General features: G+C 44.0%; 1 protein-coding gene and 2 long non-coding RNA genes across 12 annotated transcripts in view; 2 read left to right on the plus strand and 1 right to left on the minus strand.

The window, feature by feature from the left end:
- PRDM12 (PR/SET domain 12) overlaps nt 1–2,767 on the plus strand; it is a 26,827-nt gene extending 24,060 nt beyond the window's left edge. For 5 of the 9 annotated variants that reach the window (XM_083596500.1, XM_083596501.1, XM_083596498.1 and 2 more), the window contains one exon: nt 599–2,767. In XM_083596500.1, coding sequence (XP_083452626.1) covers nt 599–981 — 383 coding nt within the window. In that variant the 3' untranslated portion in view covers nt 982–2,767. The remainder of the gene's footprint in view (nt 1–598) is intronic. The other 4 variants (XM_083596503.1, XM_083596504.1, XR_014543850.1 and 1 more) reach the window with 3 other exon arrangements.
- LOC310754568 overlaps nt 1–19,184 on the minus strand; it is a 24,160-nt gene extending 4,976 nt beyond the window's left edge. For both annotated transcript variants that reach the window (XR_014543864.1, XR_014543865.1), the window contains exons 1-2: nt 17,969–19,184; nt 17,745–17,856 (exon numbers count right to left, since the gene is read on the minus strand). This is a non-coding gene — a long non-coding RNA (uncharacterized lncRNA). The remainder of the gene's footprint in view (nt 1–17,744; nt 17,857–17,968) is intronic.
- Nucleotides 9,472–10,627, plus strand: LOC310754652. Its single transcript, XR_014543939.1, has 3 exons — nt 9,472–9,767; nt 9,975–10,124; nt 10,415–10,627. It is a non-coding gene; the product is annotated as an uncharacterized lncRNA (long non-coding RNA).
- Nucleotides 19,185–19,262: the final 78 nt, after the last annotated feature.

A 19,262-nucleotide genomic window follows, 5' to 3' on the forward strand; every position in this document is an offset into this window, starting at 1 on the left:
TTTTTTTTTACAGTCAAGTGGCATGTAACTTGTAATAATAATAATTAAAACCAATTGTTCACTCATCACCAGCCTTCTGAGTACATAACACGTAGGACTGCTTTGTAAAACCTTTTCATCCCCTGAAAAGGCATTCTTCTTCACCAGATTTTATCTAGAAAGTCACAACCCGAATGAAATAATATCTGTTCCCCTCACAGAGCTGCAGCTATCACAGTGGTTTAAACCAGGCAAAGGCAAACTCGGTCCTCCAGATGTTTTGGGACTACAACTCCCATCATCCCTAGCTAACAGTACCAGTGGTCAGGGGTGATGGGAATTGTACTCTCAAAACATCTGGAGGGCCGAGTTTGCCTATGCCTGGTTTAAACAATTCCTCTGGGAATTGTAGCTCTGGTCTGGGAGGGAAATAACAGCGCCCTGAACAAACTACAGCTCCCAGGATTCTTTGGGGGAAGTGTTTAAAAAGCGGTATGAAACTATTTTAAATATATAGTTACAGATGAAGCCTAAGTGTATAAAATGATGTTTTGTTTGGGAGTGGAGTTTGATGCTGGAAATAACCTAAACTTCTCCCTCTTGTCCATTGCCCCTGCAGAGGACTTCCACGCAGCTGAAGCAGGTGCCAGTTCCACCGGCCGCATGCGCTGCGTCATCTGCCACCGCGGATTCAACTCCCGCAGCAACCTGCGCTCCCACATGCGCATCCACACCCTGGACAAGCCCTTCGTCTGCCGCTTCTGCAACCGCCGCTTCAGCCAGTCCTCCACCCTCCGCAACCACGTCCGGCTCCACACCGGCGAGCGCCCTTACAAGTGCCAGGTCTGCCAAAGTGCCTATTCCCAGCTGGCCGGCCTGCGGGCCCACCAGAAGAGTGCCAGGCACCGGCCCCCCAACGGCTCCCTGCAGTCGCATTCGCCGGCCCTGCCTGTGCCGCACCCCACCTCCCTTGCTCACCACATCCCCACCATGGTGCTGTGAGGTCGGGAGGAAGCCCCCTGGCACTGCCGTGAACTGGTGGGCACCAAGGCATTGGTGAGCGCGCAGGGGAAAGGGGCAGGGGGATTTTTGTGGTGGACCCATCCAGCAGCGGCTTCTAGTGGGGCTTGGCAAATGGAACTTACATCTTCAGGCACATGTCTACCGTCTGAACAAGAGAAGGGGGGCAGGGCGGGGCCTCTGGGCCCTGCTTTCGAGATTCCCAGCAGCCTTTGGCTGCCCACTGTCAGAAACAGAGCACTGGGGAGGGATTAAAGAACCTTTTGGTCTGGTCTGGAATGATGAGGGGATTCGGCTCTGGCAAAGCCTCAATATTCCTAAGTGTGAGAACTAGGTGGGGGACTCTCTTAATTTTTTATTTTAGTATTTCAATATTTCCATCCAAGTTCCTTGGGTGATTTCCACCATCTTGGTTTCTTGTTCATGATGTGAGGCCTGTATGGTCTTCCCTATTTTGCCCATTGACTCAGGCATCCAAGTTAGATATATTTCTGGGGACGAGATAAGAGGCTGAGTGTAAGATGAAGCCATGGCAAAAATGGAGAGAAAAGTAAATGGTAGAGGAATAAGCACTTCTTCACATCATTCTTAAGTTTAAAGCAGGAATAGCAAATGACATGTTGCTAGACTCTATTATCCTTAACCGTTGGTCATCCTCCAGAGCTAGGCAAGGTGAGATCTCTTCCTATGGCAGCAGGATCCATCAGGGCAGCAGATCTAGACTTGCCATACGTCAGGAAAATTCCTGGCATGTCCTGGTTTGCAGGTGTAAAAATGGCGTCGGGGGGAATTTTGCCAAATCGTTAAAATGTCAGAGAAAACCGGGATGTAGGGCAACACAATGGAAAAAGCAGCAGAAACAGCTCAAAAAGCTTAAAATCACTATTATTGGGTTAGGTTTCCTCAAAAAAGCTCAACAATTTTGGGGTCTTCCTAAAGAAAGCTCACAACTTTGCGGGTGTCAGGAATTTTAAGCAGATCCCAATGTCAATATTTCTTTCCGTCCCTTGTTCCTGAAGTAGATCTTCCCTCCCCCCTTCTTCCTTGTCAGAGAGGGGGGTGCCATTTTGGAGTCAGCTTCAGATGTCAACACATCTTGGGCCAGCCCTGCCATCCTTGCTGCAGAGGCTGATGGGAGATGGAGTCCAGAAGTATCCAGAAGCCACCACATACCACACATGGCTATTCTAGAGGCTTGGTGGTAGTTATCAGGTGATCCCACTTCTCTTATGGATCCAACAAAACCTGCCCACACACTCACAGGCACCTGCACTCCATTATCGTCCCCTGTGGTAGGATTCGATCCCAGGTTCCTGAATTGAGCTCTGGAGTTCTTAACAGGTAGTTGGTTGGGGTGGGGGACTTCATGGTTGGTGAATGATCCAGCCAAACTGGACAGGGTTCTGGGCTCCTGGACTCTTCACACCTTCTCCAGCTCTGAATTCTGGTTGACCCCTGTTGCTTTCTGCTGTAGATGTGAATTGTTATCTCCACTGAAAAGCTTCATGCTCTCTTTGACCTCTGGTGAAATTCTTATGGATCAGCTATTGACAAGAGTTTCAGCACCACTATAATCCCAGGCTAACTGCTCCCATCACAGATGGACTGTGAAGTAGGAACATAACTTTAGAACAAATCAAACTATTTGTCCATCAGTATTGTCTACTCTGACAGAACCTCTCTCCATCTCAGTCCTCTTTCTCTCTCCATGGCAATCAAGATTGTTTGTAAACTCTGCATCCAATATTGGAGGCATTTGTTTCTGTTCTGTTTTTGTAAAATATACATTTTTTGTAATAGTACCTATTGATGATGATATCTATTCCTATTGTAAGGAGATGATATATAGAGTTGTCTCACAAATGGTGTTCGACTTCCATGAAATGCTGGTCACTTTAACATTGTAAATATAAATCTGTGTAAAACGCTATTTGATATTATATATAATTTGATTGTATTATGTACACAGTTGTATATACATCTTTGTACCTCTCTCATTCTCTCTTGTATTATAAATAATAATAATAATAAAAACAACCCACCACAAATTACTGGCGATGGAAGATATGTAGATACTTCAGAGTTTACATTATTTATTTTTTTTAGAATTGGTGTGATTCGAAGTCCCAGATTAAAACCACTTCCCTGCCATGAATAATGGCGGGTAATTAATACTGGCGTACTTTACAGGAGCATTGTACAGATTTGTTCCTTTGTCCAAAGCATTTATACACGAGTCGCAGTTGCTTACTGGAAATAAGAGTAGGGGGCGAGATGGCAATGTGGTACAAATACATTGGTGCAACCTATCTGGCACTCCTGATGGTGAGTTTGAACTACACTGACCTCCCCACTGCATGCTTCAATATAACTTAACTATAGCTTAAATAGTGCTATTCTTATAGAAAAAGATATGCCAGAACTTATCATTAACACCTCCCTCATTCTCTTAGAATGGCCATACATACTCGGTTTAAAAATTCCCAAGGAAAGAGGAGGTGCCAGACACAAATCGTTCAGGGGTGTGTGTGTGTGTTTTTGTGTGTGGTGTTTATACATGTAGTAAAATGTTGTGTAGAGAAACATTCGTGGGATATAAGGTAAAGTGAGAGCAGTGGGTGGACTATGAGAAGAGGATGGAACCTTGGGGTGTGCTGTGTGCTGATTGGCTGAGGATGGAGTGAGATAGGCAGGTGACAGTTGGGACAGGTGTGTGTGACAGTTAAAGGCAGTTGGGCTTTGGAGGAGGAGGGAGGAGGGAGGAGGGAGAATCCAAGAAATCCATTTCCTCAAGACATGTTTGTGGTTTAGACAAGCTGATTTGTATCAGGAGGGCAGTTGGGTCCCAGGGACTCCAGTTGCCAATCCTGATCTCCACAGAAGGCCTTGACACTCATCTTTGGGAAGGAGCGAGGAATCTGCTCTGCTGAGGTCTTCCAAAATTTGGCAGTTGTGGTCCCGCCAGTGTCAACAGATACAAAATCAGTTCTTTGTTATTAAGGTCTCATTCCAAACATACAAATTCAAAAGAGCCAGACAAGGGGAAGGGTGAATTGTTGGCCCAGTTATCAAAAAGATCTCAGAAAATACTTTGGTCCAGGACCCTTTGTTTGGCGCCATCCTGCCAGATATGCCTGTGGGTCTCAGGATCCTGGCATGGTTTTGACACAAAGATATTGGATAATAATAATAATAATAATAATAATAATAATTTATTTACAGTATACCCTTCCCTTCCCAGTTTAAAAACCAGGCTCAGGATGGCTAACAGGAAATATAAAACATTGATTAAAATACGACTTAAAAACAGCATAAAACAGCATAGAATACAACATAAAATGCAGCATCAATATCAATAAAATTCAAAAACTCAGAGGTCATTTTGAGGCATCTGATCAAGGCCTGTATTTTAAAATGAGCTTAAAGATTTGCAAATGTTTTCATGCCAGGCAGAAAACCAGCTGGCTAAGGACTTTGGCAGATGTTTATCCTCCTGGACAAGGGCCCCCCTGATTTATAGCAGGAGCCAAAATTCTCAAAGTTGTAAAAGGGAATTATAGGCTGGGAGCAAAGGTTACTGACCCTACATATTATACAATCAAGCTGCAAAAACACTAATTAAGAGTTAGTAAATAGTAGGATTTATTGTTTAACAGAAAATAATACCATGTGCCTCCCATTAGAGACTTTAGCCACATTTTCCTAAGGTTAAAGGGCAAGAGCTAATGGGAAAAGCAGCTGGCCGAGAAAGGGGGGTGTAAACTGAAGAGTTTTAATTTGAAAATGCCTTTTCTTCTAAAAAGCTATCTATGTTAATGTATGAGATTTGCTGGCTTAAATGTAATTATGCAAAGGATTTAGAAAGTAAGAAATGTTAGATTCTTATGTTAGATTCTTATTTCATTGATGGTGTGTGAGAATGTGAACCCAAGATCTCTGTTTAAGACAAAATGTAAGACAGAATGGGCCATCTGTTTTAGCCATCTATTTTGGAATGGAGGGGCAACAAGGGCAAAAGGTGATCTGGTAATTAAGGTGCCTTGTTGAGGCAAATGTAAGATATATGGCTACTTCTTTGCCATTTATGGATAGAAGGAAATATAGCTCTTTGTCTCCCATAAAAGGTAATAGGAAATGGGTGTATCTTTTATGATTGGTTCTAGCAAACAGCCAATAGGAATTTCAACCAGGCTGATTGGACAGAGGCAGCCAAAGAAGGAGCAAGGGGGCTGGGCTGAGGAAATATAAGTGCTGACCATCAGGGCTGGAGTGGGCACAGCTTTGGTAACCATATACCACTGTGCCTATCATTTATTTGTCTGACAAATAAATTATTATTTTAATTTCTCTATTGCTGCGTTGAATATTTCATTCCAGCTAAGCGTTAACCACAAGCAGGGTGCTACAATTTGGGGGGGGGAACCAGTCAGTGGACATCAAATGATCACCAGGGCTAACTGGCCAAGTTGGTCCTACTAGGGCCAGCAAGGAGACCAGGGAAGAATTTAAATGTGGGGTCCCAGATAGGGTTTCTTCAAGGGTTTCAAGAGGAAAGGGAAAAGGGAATAGAGGATCAGGCTAATTCAAATTGAAGGCCAGGCGGACTATCTCTGTCTTACAGGCCCTGCGGAAGGAAATCAAGTCCTGCAGGGCCCTAGTATCATGGGACAGAGCATTCCACCAGGCCGGAGCCGTCACTGAAAAGAACTATTATTAAATAATAAAAAGATATTATCAAAAACATACAGCTTATTATTGGATTGAAACTGTTGAATAGTGGAAAAGATGGACGAAGGACACTCTGTTGGATTCACAGGTCTTTATTACAGCAGTTAGAACTGCTGCTGGAATCAGACTGACTGCAGCCTAGCTGGTTGCTTTATATAATACTAAGTAACTTGTAACAGTAACAACTCACCTGAGTGAGAACTGCAACTAATCTTAATACATAACACCCCTCCCCAACTAGATGAGGTGTTAGGCTCCCCCAATCCTTAATTGTTACAACCATATACCATATACGCTAGCCACGGATTTGATTAGAATTACAGGTACTTCATACTGCGTAATCTTTCGGGTAGGCCGGACGTATAGGGGTCCGGGTAGAATACCGAGGTATCACTGGAGGGGCAGCCAAGTTGCTAGGTCCCGATGACACACTCCCCCGGGGACGCAGGTGTATGGCTTGGTTCGGAGGCTTCTATGTCGGCTTCTGTGGCGGCTCCGGACTGCAGCTGTACCATAAGGTTTCAGGTACAGGTGGACTATATGCTGGAGTTTCCTCCCCAGCCTTGCCTGGTTGAACTTCAGCGGTACTTGGCAGCTGGCCTGCCTCTGCCCGGGCTGCCGGAGGCACTGTCCCCCCATCCCAATCCCCAGCCCAGTGGTGCAGTTGGTCAATGTTCCGGCACCATATCCATCCACAGTCAAAAGCCACCTGATATCACTTTTGCCCTGTAACCCCAACCACCACAGCCGGCACCCAGGGAACCTCCCCTGCATAGTTATGGGCAAATACCTTCTATTCCGGAATGAAGACACGTGATGTGCTAGCACAGCCTGGGGAATCTGTCACTGCGAAATCTGGTTGCAGTCGGTTGAGAGGAGATCGCAGGCGGCGGCCCATCAAAAGATCGGCTGGGCTACAGCCTGTGGTTGTGCATGGTATGATGTGTTGTACAAACAGGTACTAGGCTACCCATTCATGCCAGTCCCCCTGTGCCATACATGCCAACACTTCTTGAGCCAAGCGAACCATTCTCTCTGCCTGACCGTTGCTGGCTGGATGAAATGGGGCTGTCAGAGCGTGGCAGAGGCCCCAGCCAAGGAGGTAGCGCTCAAATGTGCCCGACATGAATTGGGCTCCATTGTCGGATACAAGAACGTCTGGCAACCCATGTGTGGCAAAAAGCCTCTGCAGCACTCGGATATCAGGTTCTGAGGTGGCTGAGGACATTAAACCACCTCCAACCATTTAGAATATGCATCCACTACCACCATAAAAAGCAACGCGGGTGGCCCTGTGGGTTAAACCACAGAGCCTAGGACTTGCCGATCAGAAGGTCGGCGGTTCGAATCCCCGAAACGGGCTGAGCTCCCGTTGCTCGGTCCCTGCTTCTGTCCACCTAGCAGCTTGAAAGCACATCAAAGTACAAGTAGATAAATAGGTACCGCTCCGGCGGGAAGGTAAACAGCGTTTCCGTGCGCTGCTCTGGTTCGCCAGAAGTGGCTTAGTCATGCTGGCCACATGACCCGGAAGCAGTATGCCAGCTCCCTCGGCCAATAAAGCGAGATGAGCACCGCAACCCCAGAGTCGGCCACGACTGGACCTAATGGTCAGGGGTCCCTTTACCATTACCACCACCATAAAAGTGTGTCCGTGGAAAGGCCCCGCTAAATCGATATGCACCCTTGACCATGGTGCGCTGGGGGTCTCCCATGAGTTCCGACGATGCACAGGTGAATCAGGTCTTGACTCCTGGCATGCCTGGCACGATTTGACCCAGGATGCCCAGCCACCAAACAAAACTGTGGGCCAATGCCTTCATGCACACAATTCCCGGGTGCCCGACATGGAGCGCATGAAGGACACGCTGATGAAGCTTGGTGGGAATGATGACCCGGTCTCCCCATAGGAGACACCCCCAGTGAGCTGAGAGCTCATGCTGCCGTTGAGTGAAAGGCTGGAACTCCAGATCAGTTGGCCCTTTTGGCCACCCCCTCCACACCCAGTTGAGAACGGGGCTTATGATGCGATCCTTGGAAGCATGGAGAGCGACGTCAGCTGCTGACAGAGGAAATGCAAGCAGTTCCTCAATCAGGAGTACCACTGATGAAGGCGCCAGATGTTCAACCAGCATTGGTAAAGGCCAGTGGCTAAGTGCATCGGCGTGCCCTGACAACTTGCCTGGTCGGTATAGGAGCCGATAATTATAAGCCGCAAGGAAAACAGTCCAGCGTAGCATTCGTGGCGACAAAATCGGTGGAGGGGGCGGGGCAGGCGGTCACCAGCCAGGATACCCAGAAGAGGTTTGTGGTCTGTGACGAGGTCGAAAACTCTGCCATAGAGGTATTCGTGAAAACGCTTAACTCGTGCCATGAGCGCCAGCGCCTCCTTGTCAAGCTAACTGTAGTTCCTTTTTGCTGATGACAAGGTTCTTGAAAAGTACGCAATGGGAGCCTCTCTGCAATCAGGAAAAGCATGGCTGAGAACGGCCCCAACACCAAAAGGTGAAGCGTCACAGACTAGGACAAGAGAAAGCTCCTCGTTGTACTGGGCGAGGACAGAGTCTGATGTTAATAGTGCCTTTACAGCTGCAAAGGTGGCGACTTCCCGGGGGGCCCATGTCCATAACGTCTTTTTGTCCAGAAGTCGATGGAGGGCTCAGCGACGGTCGCTTTGTGTGGCAGGAACATGTTATAGAAGTTCAATAGACATAAAAAGCCTGCAAGTCCTTCTTGTTTTGTGGTTCAGGAGCCTGTTGTATAGCTTTGATCTTTGCTCCCGTGGGGTGAATGCCGGAGCTGTCAACCAGGTATCCCAGGAACTCGACTTGTGGTACAGCGATCTGGCATTTCCCCCTCTTTACTTTGAGACCTGCTTCTTGGAACCTGGTCAGGACATCCTGCAGCCGATCAAAAAGCTGTTGTGTGTTCCTGCTGAGATGAGCATGTGGCGTCATTTACCGGCAGCTGCTGGTGTGTCTGAGCAAGTCAAATTTTGCAAAAACCTTGCCCTCTCCCAGTGAGTGTAGTAAGTGTTGGACGACAGGGACGGGGTACACATGCTGTTGGAGCTCCTTGTTTATCGTGCACTTATAGTCAGCACAGATGAACACTGACCCATCAGGCTTCATGGGCGTCACGATGGGAGTCTCCCACTTAGCTTTGTCTATGGGTTCCAGGACCCCCTGTGCAATCAGCTTGTCTAGTTGTTCATCCACCTTAGGCTTGAGCACAAATGGTACGTGTCGAGGCCTGACTCTGATGGGTGTGATTAGCGGATCGAGGTTAAAGGATATGGGCGACCCCACATACAAGGTTCCATCAAACACTTCCAAAAACTCTGTGACGATGGCGTCTATTTCTGACTGTGAAAGGCTGTGGATGCCTGTAACTTCCAACCCCAGGGACGCAAACCAGTCCAGTCCCAACAGGCTGGGCCAATTTCCATTGACCACGACTAACTTCAGCGGTCCCAAAAAGTCCTTGAAGATCACTTTGAACTTGCCCACACCTACAACTGGAATGTTATTTCCCTGATAATTCCTCAAATGCACCTAGGTGGAGTCCAGTTGTTTCTTAGATAATTTGGGAATCAAACTTTTGATGGTACTCCAAGAGACGATGGGCATGGCAGAGCCCGTGTCAACTTCCATGTCGCATGGTTTTCCCTCAATAGTCACGGTGACATAATTTTTCCGGTGTTCAGACCTGTCAGCCTGGCCAACTGTCAGCTTGGCCAAGCAACGTGGCAGTCCTTGTTAGCATACATTGCCGAAGCCTTCTTGTTTCCCGGTGCCGGTAGCCTATCTGCTGGTGTAGACGAGCAACAAACCCTCGCAATATGACCCTTATGTGAACAACGCTGACAGATGGCGCCCTTGAAACCACATTTGGACCGAGGGTGGTTGCCACCACAACCCGCACAGTCTGATTGGTACGTTGTTCACCGTTTGACCTTTCCACATTCCTGCTTGATGTGGCAAACATCATCCTCTTCATCTGAGCAGCCCTCAGATTCACTGATCTCTCCATGGTGGACTGAGGTTGGCTTCTTTGAAATTGTTGGGCTGTTGGCCTTGCGGATCTCTGCTGTTGATTGTTTCGCTGCCTCTGCAGCTTGAGCTTCCTCGATGCTCGCTGTAGCTTCCTACAGCTGTAGGAAGCTTGAGCTTCCTTGCTGTAGTTTCTTGTCCCTCACACTGCACACGATTCGATCCAGCAGGGCATCGTCCAAGTCCAGCACTTCACAGTGGTATGCAGCCTTCCTGAGGGCCGATAAGAATTCGTTGATTGTCTCCCCCTCAGTTTGGATCTGATGATGAAAGGCGTGAAGGGCAGCAATTCTGGACACCTTGGGTGCGTAGTGTCCCTAGAGTTTCTCAGTCAGTGTGTCCCAGTCAGTGTGTCCCTGCACCGCAAGCGAAGCCACAAGAGCCCTAGCCGTCTCAAAAACTTCTGAGCCACAGACGGTGAGGAAAAGAGCTCTGTTCTGATTGTCTGTCAAATCAGTGAAAGCATTTGCCTCAAGGTAGCATTCGAACCGAACGATATAAGACTGCCAGGACTCGGTTTCTAGCCAAAACAGGGGTAGAGGCAGTAGCGACGCCATGTTTTCCCGGTGCCAGTTGAATGGTGAAGGATGGACACTAGCCTCAGTGATATCTCAGCTCTTGAGTGTTCAGCTCAGCAGTTCAGCTCTGGCTGTGTCTTGTTTCATCCTATCCCATCCTCGTCGCCAGTGTTGAATAGTGGAAAAGATGGACGAAGGACACAGCTCTGTTGGATTCACAGCTCTTTATTATAGCAGTTAGAACTGCTCCTGGAATCAGACTGACTGCAGCCTAGCTGGCTGCTTTATATAATACTAAGTAACTTGTAACAGTAACAACTCACAACTAGCTAACCAATCAGGAGCGACAGTTTTCAATCCTTCATTTACATACTGGTGGCCCTGAGTGAGAACTGCAACTAATCTTAATACATAACATACAGGACGAGGAGGTGAAGGAAGTGATGGTGAAGTGGGCACACGATTTTGGCTATCCAGTTGAGATGGAAAAATGGGGGAAATTATGGAAAAAAGACTTGAAATTCACAGCGTGCTATCTAATAAAAAAAAAACTTTATGAAAATGATTTACAGGTGGTACCTGACCCTATCCAAATTAGCAAAAATAAAGAAAAATAACAGCAATATGTGTTGGAGATGTAAACAAAATGAAGGAACCTTATTTCACATGTGGTGGACATGTTGCCAAATCAAAAAAATTTGGGACATAATCTATGAGGAACTAAAAAGAATGCTAAAACACACTTTTTTAAGGAAACCGGAAGCTTTCCTATTAGGCATTCTAACAATAATCATCCCAAATGAAAATAAAAGAGTGTTACTTTATGCGACAACAGCAGCTAGGATGCTAATAGCAAAATACTGGAAAAGTGAGTTAATACCAACAAAAGAGGAGTGGCAATTAAAGTTGTGCAAGTACCTCAAACTAGCCAAAATGACAGAACTAATTAGAGATCACTCAGTCGACAAGGTAAAAAAGGAATGGGATTGCTTTAAAAACTACCTGACAAAATATGGTTTCAAAAACAGTACTTGGTTGTGCTTAGATTAATCTCACAGATATAATGGAAAAAATGATTTTAATAAATGAATACAGAATATTTGTCACTTAAGTTTTGAAGCTGCAAAGAAATAGAGGGAAGTCAACTAATATAGCAGGGATTAAAACTAGTTTTCTGGAACAGAAAGAAAATGACTGTAAAGAAAAGAAAGAAGGGTAACACATGGGACTTCCGGTCGGCGCCAGCGCTAATGGCCGCCTCCTGCTGAGCTCCGCTCAGGGAGGCTACTTCACGAGTTCGGGTCTGACCGCTACGGCGAAGCGGGGACCCCTAAAATCTCAGGCGCGGAAGCCTGAGAGCAAGGAGGCTCGGTGGGCACCTTAAGCGCCCCCCTTTACTGCAAAGGAGTCTTTTTAAAGGCTCCGGAGTGGCATCGGGGAGCGCGGTGCTGAGAGCCGCTACCCAGCCCGTGGAGTGAAGCCGCGTCGCCATTGACGGAGAGCGCCGATTCCTTCCTGACATTTGGAATTTAAATTGGACTACCGTGAGCAAGATTGAACAACAAATTTAAAAGGAAACAATTTGAAATTGGCTGAAAACGGAGAAGGCAAAAAATAAGGAAGTCTGCCTTCCTCGGACTGCATGTAAATAAAGCAACGGACAGGAAGCTGCAATTTGACAGAAAGCAGCTTTAAAATTGACGGACTCTGACATTGGACTTAAATCCCCCCCTTAGCAGGCAGGGGCAGGGGGGGAAGATTTGTGATCTGTTTTACCTGCATGAAAGAAGCTTAGAAGGGGAAAATTCTGCCGTTTTAAACCCTTGGGGAGGACTGCTTGGAAAGTGAGCCACCGGGACTGAGAACTGTCATTCGATTTGCTACAAAGTAGGCGCTTTGCCTTGGATAAACTAAAGACCCTATTTGTTACAAGTTTGGCACTTTGGAAAGATACAATTTGATATTTTGGAAATTATTGGACAATTGGTTGCTACTTTTGTTTACCTCTGAAGGGAACTTTTGTTTCTTTGTATTTGGAACTTTGAGCTGCTCCATCTAGAGGCTGTAGGAATATAGCCACTATTTTTTACTGTAAGGAACAGGCTTGTGGAATTCCCCAGCTGAAAGTGATTCTCGTGGGAAAGACCTTGGGATATGAGTGGCCCAACAGAGGAGAGATTAACAAGGGCTAAGAGCAAAGTTGAACAAAAGAGAAGAGGCTCAATTGTAAATCCAACTGCACCTGCTTCAACTCCCTCCATGGATACAGTAACAATAACAAAGGCATTAGTCAAAATAAATGAAACTCTGGAAGTGCTAACAAAGCAGAGCACTGAAAACTCCAAACAGTTTAATGAATTATCAACAAAATTGGACCTGAATACAGAGACTATAAATAAATTAGTTCAAGAAAATGAGATAACTAGAAAGATGTACTCTAGTTATGTACTCCTTTTGCAGAGGAGGCAAAAACTTCGGCAGAGGAGGCAAAAATTTCTGCAGGAAACACACAGGAAAAGATAGTACCAGTCTGTAAAAAGCTGGAAGAACATGATGCTGCCCTGTCTTTATTGGAACTACAGAGGAAAAGTAGAAATTTGAGATTGAGATTGATTCCAGAAAATGAAAAGGACAATTTGATAGACTATCTTACAAAAGAATTTCTGGACTTTTGGCAGGACAGCTTAAAAGAGGAGGAATTTAAGATAACAACTGCTTTCAGACTGGGAAGGAGACAGAACAGAAAGAGCCCAAGAGATTGCCTGATAACTTTGAGATCTCAGGAGGAGAGAGACAAGATATTGAATTTACATTTTCAAACAGCCCTTGAGATTGAAGACTCTCGTGTGCAGATCTTTAAAGATATCCCTAAATATATTTTGGAAGCGAGGACCTATTACAAGGATTTGGTCACTCTATTGAGAAAGAACAACATACTATTCAGATGGGAGTTCCCACAAGGCCTGTCTTTTAACTACAAAGGAAAGAAAATTAAGATAAAAACAGTGCAAGACAAAGAACAGTTTCTGACAAGGAATGAGGAGGATCTTTTGAAGGGGACGGCGGAACCTACGGACCTAGAGGATTTACCAGACATTTCCAATCTATCTTTTGGAGCTAAAAAATCAACAGAAGAAGATCTTCTTGGAGCTGTTGGAGGGGTAACCAAATAAATAACAAGATGTCTCTGCAATTTCTAAGTTGGAATTGTAATGGCCTCAATCTTCCTAGAAAGAGACGAGAGGTTTTTCATATCTTAAAAAAAGAACAATTGGACTTGATTTGTTTACAAGAAACCCATGTGACTAGAGTACATCGAAAATTACTTATTAACAAAAGATTAGGACAAGAATTCATTTCATCGGACAAAGTGAAGAAAAGAGGAGTGGTGATTTATGCAAAGGAAAAGTTGGCCCCTAAATTAATATTTAAAGATGAACAAGGAAGGTATTTGGCAATTGAAATTCAAGTTCAAGGAGAAAAATTATTGATAATAGGAGTTTATGCACCAAATGAAGGGAAGTCAGAATTTTTTAAGAAATTGCATGAGACATTAATAGACTTTTTGGATTATAATGTAATTTTAATGGGAGACATGAATGGAGTGGTTTCTACAAATATGGACAAAGCACAAAAACAGGTGATCTCCAAGGATGGGAGATTACCTAAGACCTTTTTTGAAATGACTGACAATATGAACCTGATTGACATCTGGAGAACAAGGAACCCTCTTGAAAGAGAGGGAACTTTCTTCTCTGAAGCAAAAATGACATGGACTAGAATCGACCAAATATGGATAACTAGTGGGATGGCATCAAAGATTAAGAAAGTGGAAATCTGCCCAAAGACTTGCTCCGACCATAATGCTGTAAAGATGGAGATGAACCCAACAACAGCTGGCTCCTTTAGATGGAGGATGAATGACTCCCTATTTAGAGACGAAGAGGTCTATAAAAAGGCCCAGAAAGTGGTAAAGGACTACTTTGAGATAAATCTGAGAACAGAAGTGGAAAAAAGAGTAATTTGGGACGCAAGTAAAGCTGTCATGCGAGGATTTTTAATACAACAGAATGCCATAAAAAGAAAGAGACAGAATGAGAAGAAGGATAAGATCCTGGAAAAGATAAAAGAAGGAGAAAAAAGATTGAGATCTAAACCAAAGTCACATGAAATCTTGAGAGAAATCAAGTTCTACCAGAGACAATATATGGAACTGATGAATCAAGAGATAGAATGGAAAATAAAACAAATGAGACAAAAGACATTTGAATCGGCAGACAAATGTGGGAAACTTTTGGCATGGCAATTGAAGAAGAGACAAAAACAGAATACGGTTACAAATTTAGAAGTGGAAGGAAAAAACATTTATAAACCAAATGAGATTAGAAACTGTTTTCAGAGTTATTTCAGGAGACTTTATGCACAAGGGCCGGTGAATGAAAAAGAAATAGAAGAATTTCTTAAAAAATATGGATTACAAAAAATTTCTGAACAAAGTAAAGTGACTTTGAACCAGAAGATAACTGATCAAGAAATTGAGGGAGCCATTCAAAATATGCAATTGGGAAAATCTCCAGGACCTGATGGACTGACCTCCAGATATTATAAAGCTTTGAAAGAATGGCTTATACAACCGTTGAAGGAGGTCTGTAACGAAATCTTAGAGGGGATGAAGGCACCTGAATCGTGGAAAGAAGCATATATTACACTTATACCAAAGTCAGAGACTGAGAAGAACCAGGTTAAGAACTACCGCCCTATATCATTACTTAATGTGGATTACAAAATTTTTGCAGACATTTTGGCAAAAAGATTGAAGAGAGTTTTGGTGGGGGAGATTCATAAAGACCAAGCGGGCTTTCTTCCAGGAAGACACTTGTCAGACAATGTGAGAAACATAATAGATATTATGGAGTTGCTGGAAGTTAATATTAATACTAAGGCAGTATTAATATTTGTGGATGCGGAGAAAGCCTTTGACAATATTTCTTGGAGTTTTATGAAAAAAAATCTCCAAGGGATGGGGGTAGGCCAAGGTTTTGAGAATGGTATAGGTGCAATTTATTCTGAACAAAAAGCAAAACTGATTGTAAATAATGTAGTAACAGAAGAATTTGCTATTGAAAAAGGGACACGACAGGGGTGCCCAATATCCCCATTACTCTTTATATCTGTCTTGGAGGTCTTACTAAACATGATCAGAAGGGACCAGCTGGTTAAAGGGATTCAGGTCGGAGCTAAACAATATAAACTGAGAGCGTTTGCAGATGATCTAGTACTAACTTTACAAGAGCCAGACACTAGTACGAGAAGAGTTTTAGAGCTAATACAAGTATTTGGTCAAGTAGCAGGATTTAAGCTGAACAAACAGAAAACGAAAGTATTGGATAAAAATCTAACAGTGGTTGAAAGAGAGAGGTTTCAGAGTGAAACTGGTTTAACGGTAGCAAAGAAGGTGAAATACCTGGGGATTAATTTGACATCTAAGAATGTGAATTTATTCAAAGATAACTATGAGAAATGTTGGTCAGAAGTTAAGAAAGATTTAGAAGTATGGTCAAATTTGAGACTTTCCTTGTTAGGCCGAATTGCTGTTATTAAGATGAATGTCTTGCCGAGAATGTTGTTTTTGTTTCAAACATTGCAGATTTTGGACAAAATGGATTGATTCAAGAGGTGGCAAAAAGATATATCTAGATTTGTCTGGCAGGGCAAAAAGCCCAGAATAAAATTTAAGATACTAACTGATGCAAAAGAAAGAGGGGGGTTTGCCCTGCCGGACTTAAAGTTGTATTATGAATCAGCGGCTTTTTGCTGGCTGAAAAGTTGGCTGCTTCTTGAAAACACAGACATTTTGGATTTGGAAGGGTTCAATAATAGATTTGGCTGGCATGCATATATATGGTATGACAAGGTTAAAATTCATCAAAGTTTCAAAAACCATATTGTTAGGAAAGCTTTATATAATGTTTGGATTCGGTATAAAGACTTGTTGGAAAACAAAACCCCCAGGTGGCTGTCACCAATGGAAGCTAAGGAAGTGAAAAAACTTAATATGGAACCCAAATGGCCAAAATATTGGGAAATTATAGAACATGAGGAGGGAAAAGTGAAATTGCAGAGCTATGAGAAATTGAAGTCAAAAGTAAGAGATTGGCTTCATTACTATCAGATAAATGAAGTTTTCAAACTGGACAGGAAAATTGGCTTCCAGGTGGAGAGGTCAAAATTAGAAACAGAGTTACTGGAACCCAATACTAAGAATCTGTCAAGAATGTATAACTTGCTGTTGAAATGGAATACACAGGATGAGACGGTTAAATCAGCTATGATTAAATGGGCACAAGACATTGGTCATAACATTATGTTTGCTGACTGGGAACAGTTGTGGACCACCGGTATAAAGTTCACGGCATGTAATGCCTTAAGAGAGAACATTATGAAAATGATATATAGGTGGTACATGACCCCAGTCAAGCTGGCAAAAATTTACCACATGCCCAATAACAAATGTTGGAAATGTAAGGAAACTGAAGGTACCTTTTACCACCTTTGGTGGACGTGCCCTAGGATTAAGGTCTTCTGGGAAATGATTTATAATGAAATGAAAAAGGTGCTTAAATGCACATTTGTGAAGAAACCAGAAGCTTTCCTCCTGGGCATGGTAGGCCAATTGGTGTCAAGGAAAGACAGGACGTTCTTTATGTACGCTACAACAGCAGCAAGAGTACTTTTAGCAAAGTATTGGAAGTCACAAGAACTACCCACACTGGAAGAATGGCAGACCAAGGTGATCGACTACATGGGACTGGCAGAGATGACTGGCAGAATCCGTGACCAAGGGAAAGAGACAGTGGAAGAAGACTGGAAGAAATTTAAAGTTTATCTTAAGAATTGTTGTAAAATTAATGAATGTTAAAATGTCTTGGGTAATGCAAAATAGAATTGCAGTGACAAACAATTGGATACGAAAAAGAAAAAAGAGTTAAAGAAAGTGTTTATGAGAAATTGAAATTAGGGGTTGCTGGAAGGATTTAAAACAGGGATGCAGAAAGGGGAGGTATGGGGAAGTCGGTGAAAGAAGGTTTTAGGAAAGAAAGGTTAAGAAATTATACGTGTTTATATGTCTGTTTGTTAATGTATTGTGTTGTTTTGTCTTTTAATATGTGTTGAAAAACCAATAAAAAATTTATAAAAAAAAGAAAGAAAGAAGGGTAACAAATGTATTTGTTTCTGAGAACCTGGCGTATAGAATAGTTAAATTACTGCTTGTATCCTTTGAACAATTTTGTGTACTTGGTTAATTTTTTTCTGTTTTTTATTCTCCCCCCCCCCCCGCTTTTTGTATGTTTTCTTCTTGAATATCTGGATGTAATGTTTAATCCATGCTTTCTCTGTAATTTTTAAAAATGCAATAAAGATATATTTTTTAAAAAGAACAATTGCTCACCTGGACCCCCAGACTTGCCTGTTTCCACCTCCTGGCGACCCACAAGGATCTTCCTTTGAGACCATGGGGTGGACCTTGTTCCTCTTGCAGCAGCTCTCACAGCCTCTTGAAGCTAGGAGAGAATGGGGAGAAGTTGAGAAACTGGAGCCCTGGGTTCAAGACATCCCTCCGCCACCACACTCACAGGGTGACCTTGGACCAGCCCCTCCCTCTGCCCAGCCCACCTCTGGGAAGTCCGGATGAGGCAGAGGAGGGCCGCAGCAATGGACCTGATCATTGCCTTGGGGGCCAGGACTTCAAACTCACTGCCAACTCTTTCACTCCTGCTCTTCACTGCCAACTGCTGATCAGTTGCAGTTGGTGCCTTTGAAGGCAGCAGTGAGTGATGTCACAAAGGCTGGGCTGGGTGAATCATGGTTGCCTTGACAACAGCCTCCCCACTAAAGCTGGACCACTCTGGCTCCTCCTTCAGAATGGGGAAGCGAGACCCTCCAAGTGCCCCTGTTTTCCAGGGACAGTCCTGGATTTTCAGAAGCCATCCTGGTTTCTGATTTGATCCCACAATGTCCTGTTTGTGCTTAGTTAGGACATCCCTATTTTGAGCGGGGAAATGTTGGAGGGTATGCAAGAGGCATAGGAGGCAGATTGTCTGGATGATAATCACCTCAGAAGAAAATGAGATTGGGGCTGAGGTTGGGAGATGGGACAACTGGTGCCGCCTCTGCCATCCTATTCATGCCCGCTACCAACTGCTTTTAACTTCTCCCAAATTTTGTGTGTGAGTGTGCAGCCCTCAAACTCCCTACTTCCTGGGGGACCCAACTAGGCTCCCGCCTAGTGTGGTGTTATAAAAAAAGCAACAACCCTGCTCCTTTTCCCTTATGTGGTATCCAAGAGCCCATATAGAGTCCTTAAGTGGGTTCCCTATCTGTAGGAGAAAATAACAGAGGCCAACCAGAGAATATTGAGAAGCAAAGCAGCTAGTAAGCCTGATCTTTATTAAACTGTTGCAACAGGGTCCCCACTCACCACACGCAGGAGGGAGAAGGAACTCTGAACAATGGTACGCAAGCCCTTATAAAGACTTTTGAAATTGCCCACCCTGTAGCTCAAGACTACCCCAAAAACATCATACATACATCACAGAAGTAGGCGGTCTACAGCAGAAATCCTGTCTGCCAGGATACCTGACAATGGTCACTGATTGCTTTGCCTGGGAAGCCTGGCCATTCTTTTGTGATGGTAAATACTTTAATTCCTGAATCCAGGTCACGGGCTCACTCTATTCATACACAAATACACCCTTAAGACAATGGAGAGGATTTCCCATTTCCTTCCTCCTTGCAGAGGTCAATTTTGGAGAGTCAAAATGGTTTGGGAGAGTCAAAATGACTTCAGGATTGCTTTCCTGTACTATTTCAGACAAGTGGCTTATATACTTATGTACCATATTTTTTGCTCTATAAGACTCACTTTTTCCCTCCTAAAAAGTAAGGGGAAATGTGTGTGCGTCTTATG

This window comes from Podarcis filfolensis, assembly GCF_964270895.1.
Source record: "Podarcis filfolensis genome assembly, chromosome: Z".
NCBI lineage: Eukaryota > Metazoa > Chordata > Lepidosauria > Squamata > Lacertidae > Podarcis > Podarcis filfolensis.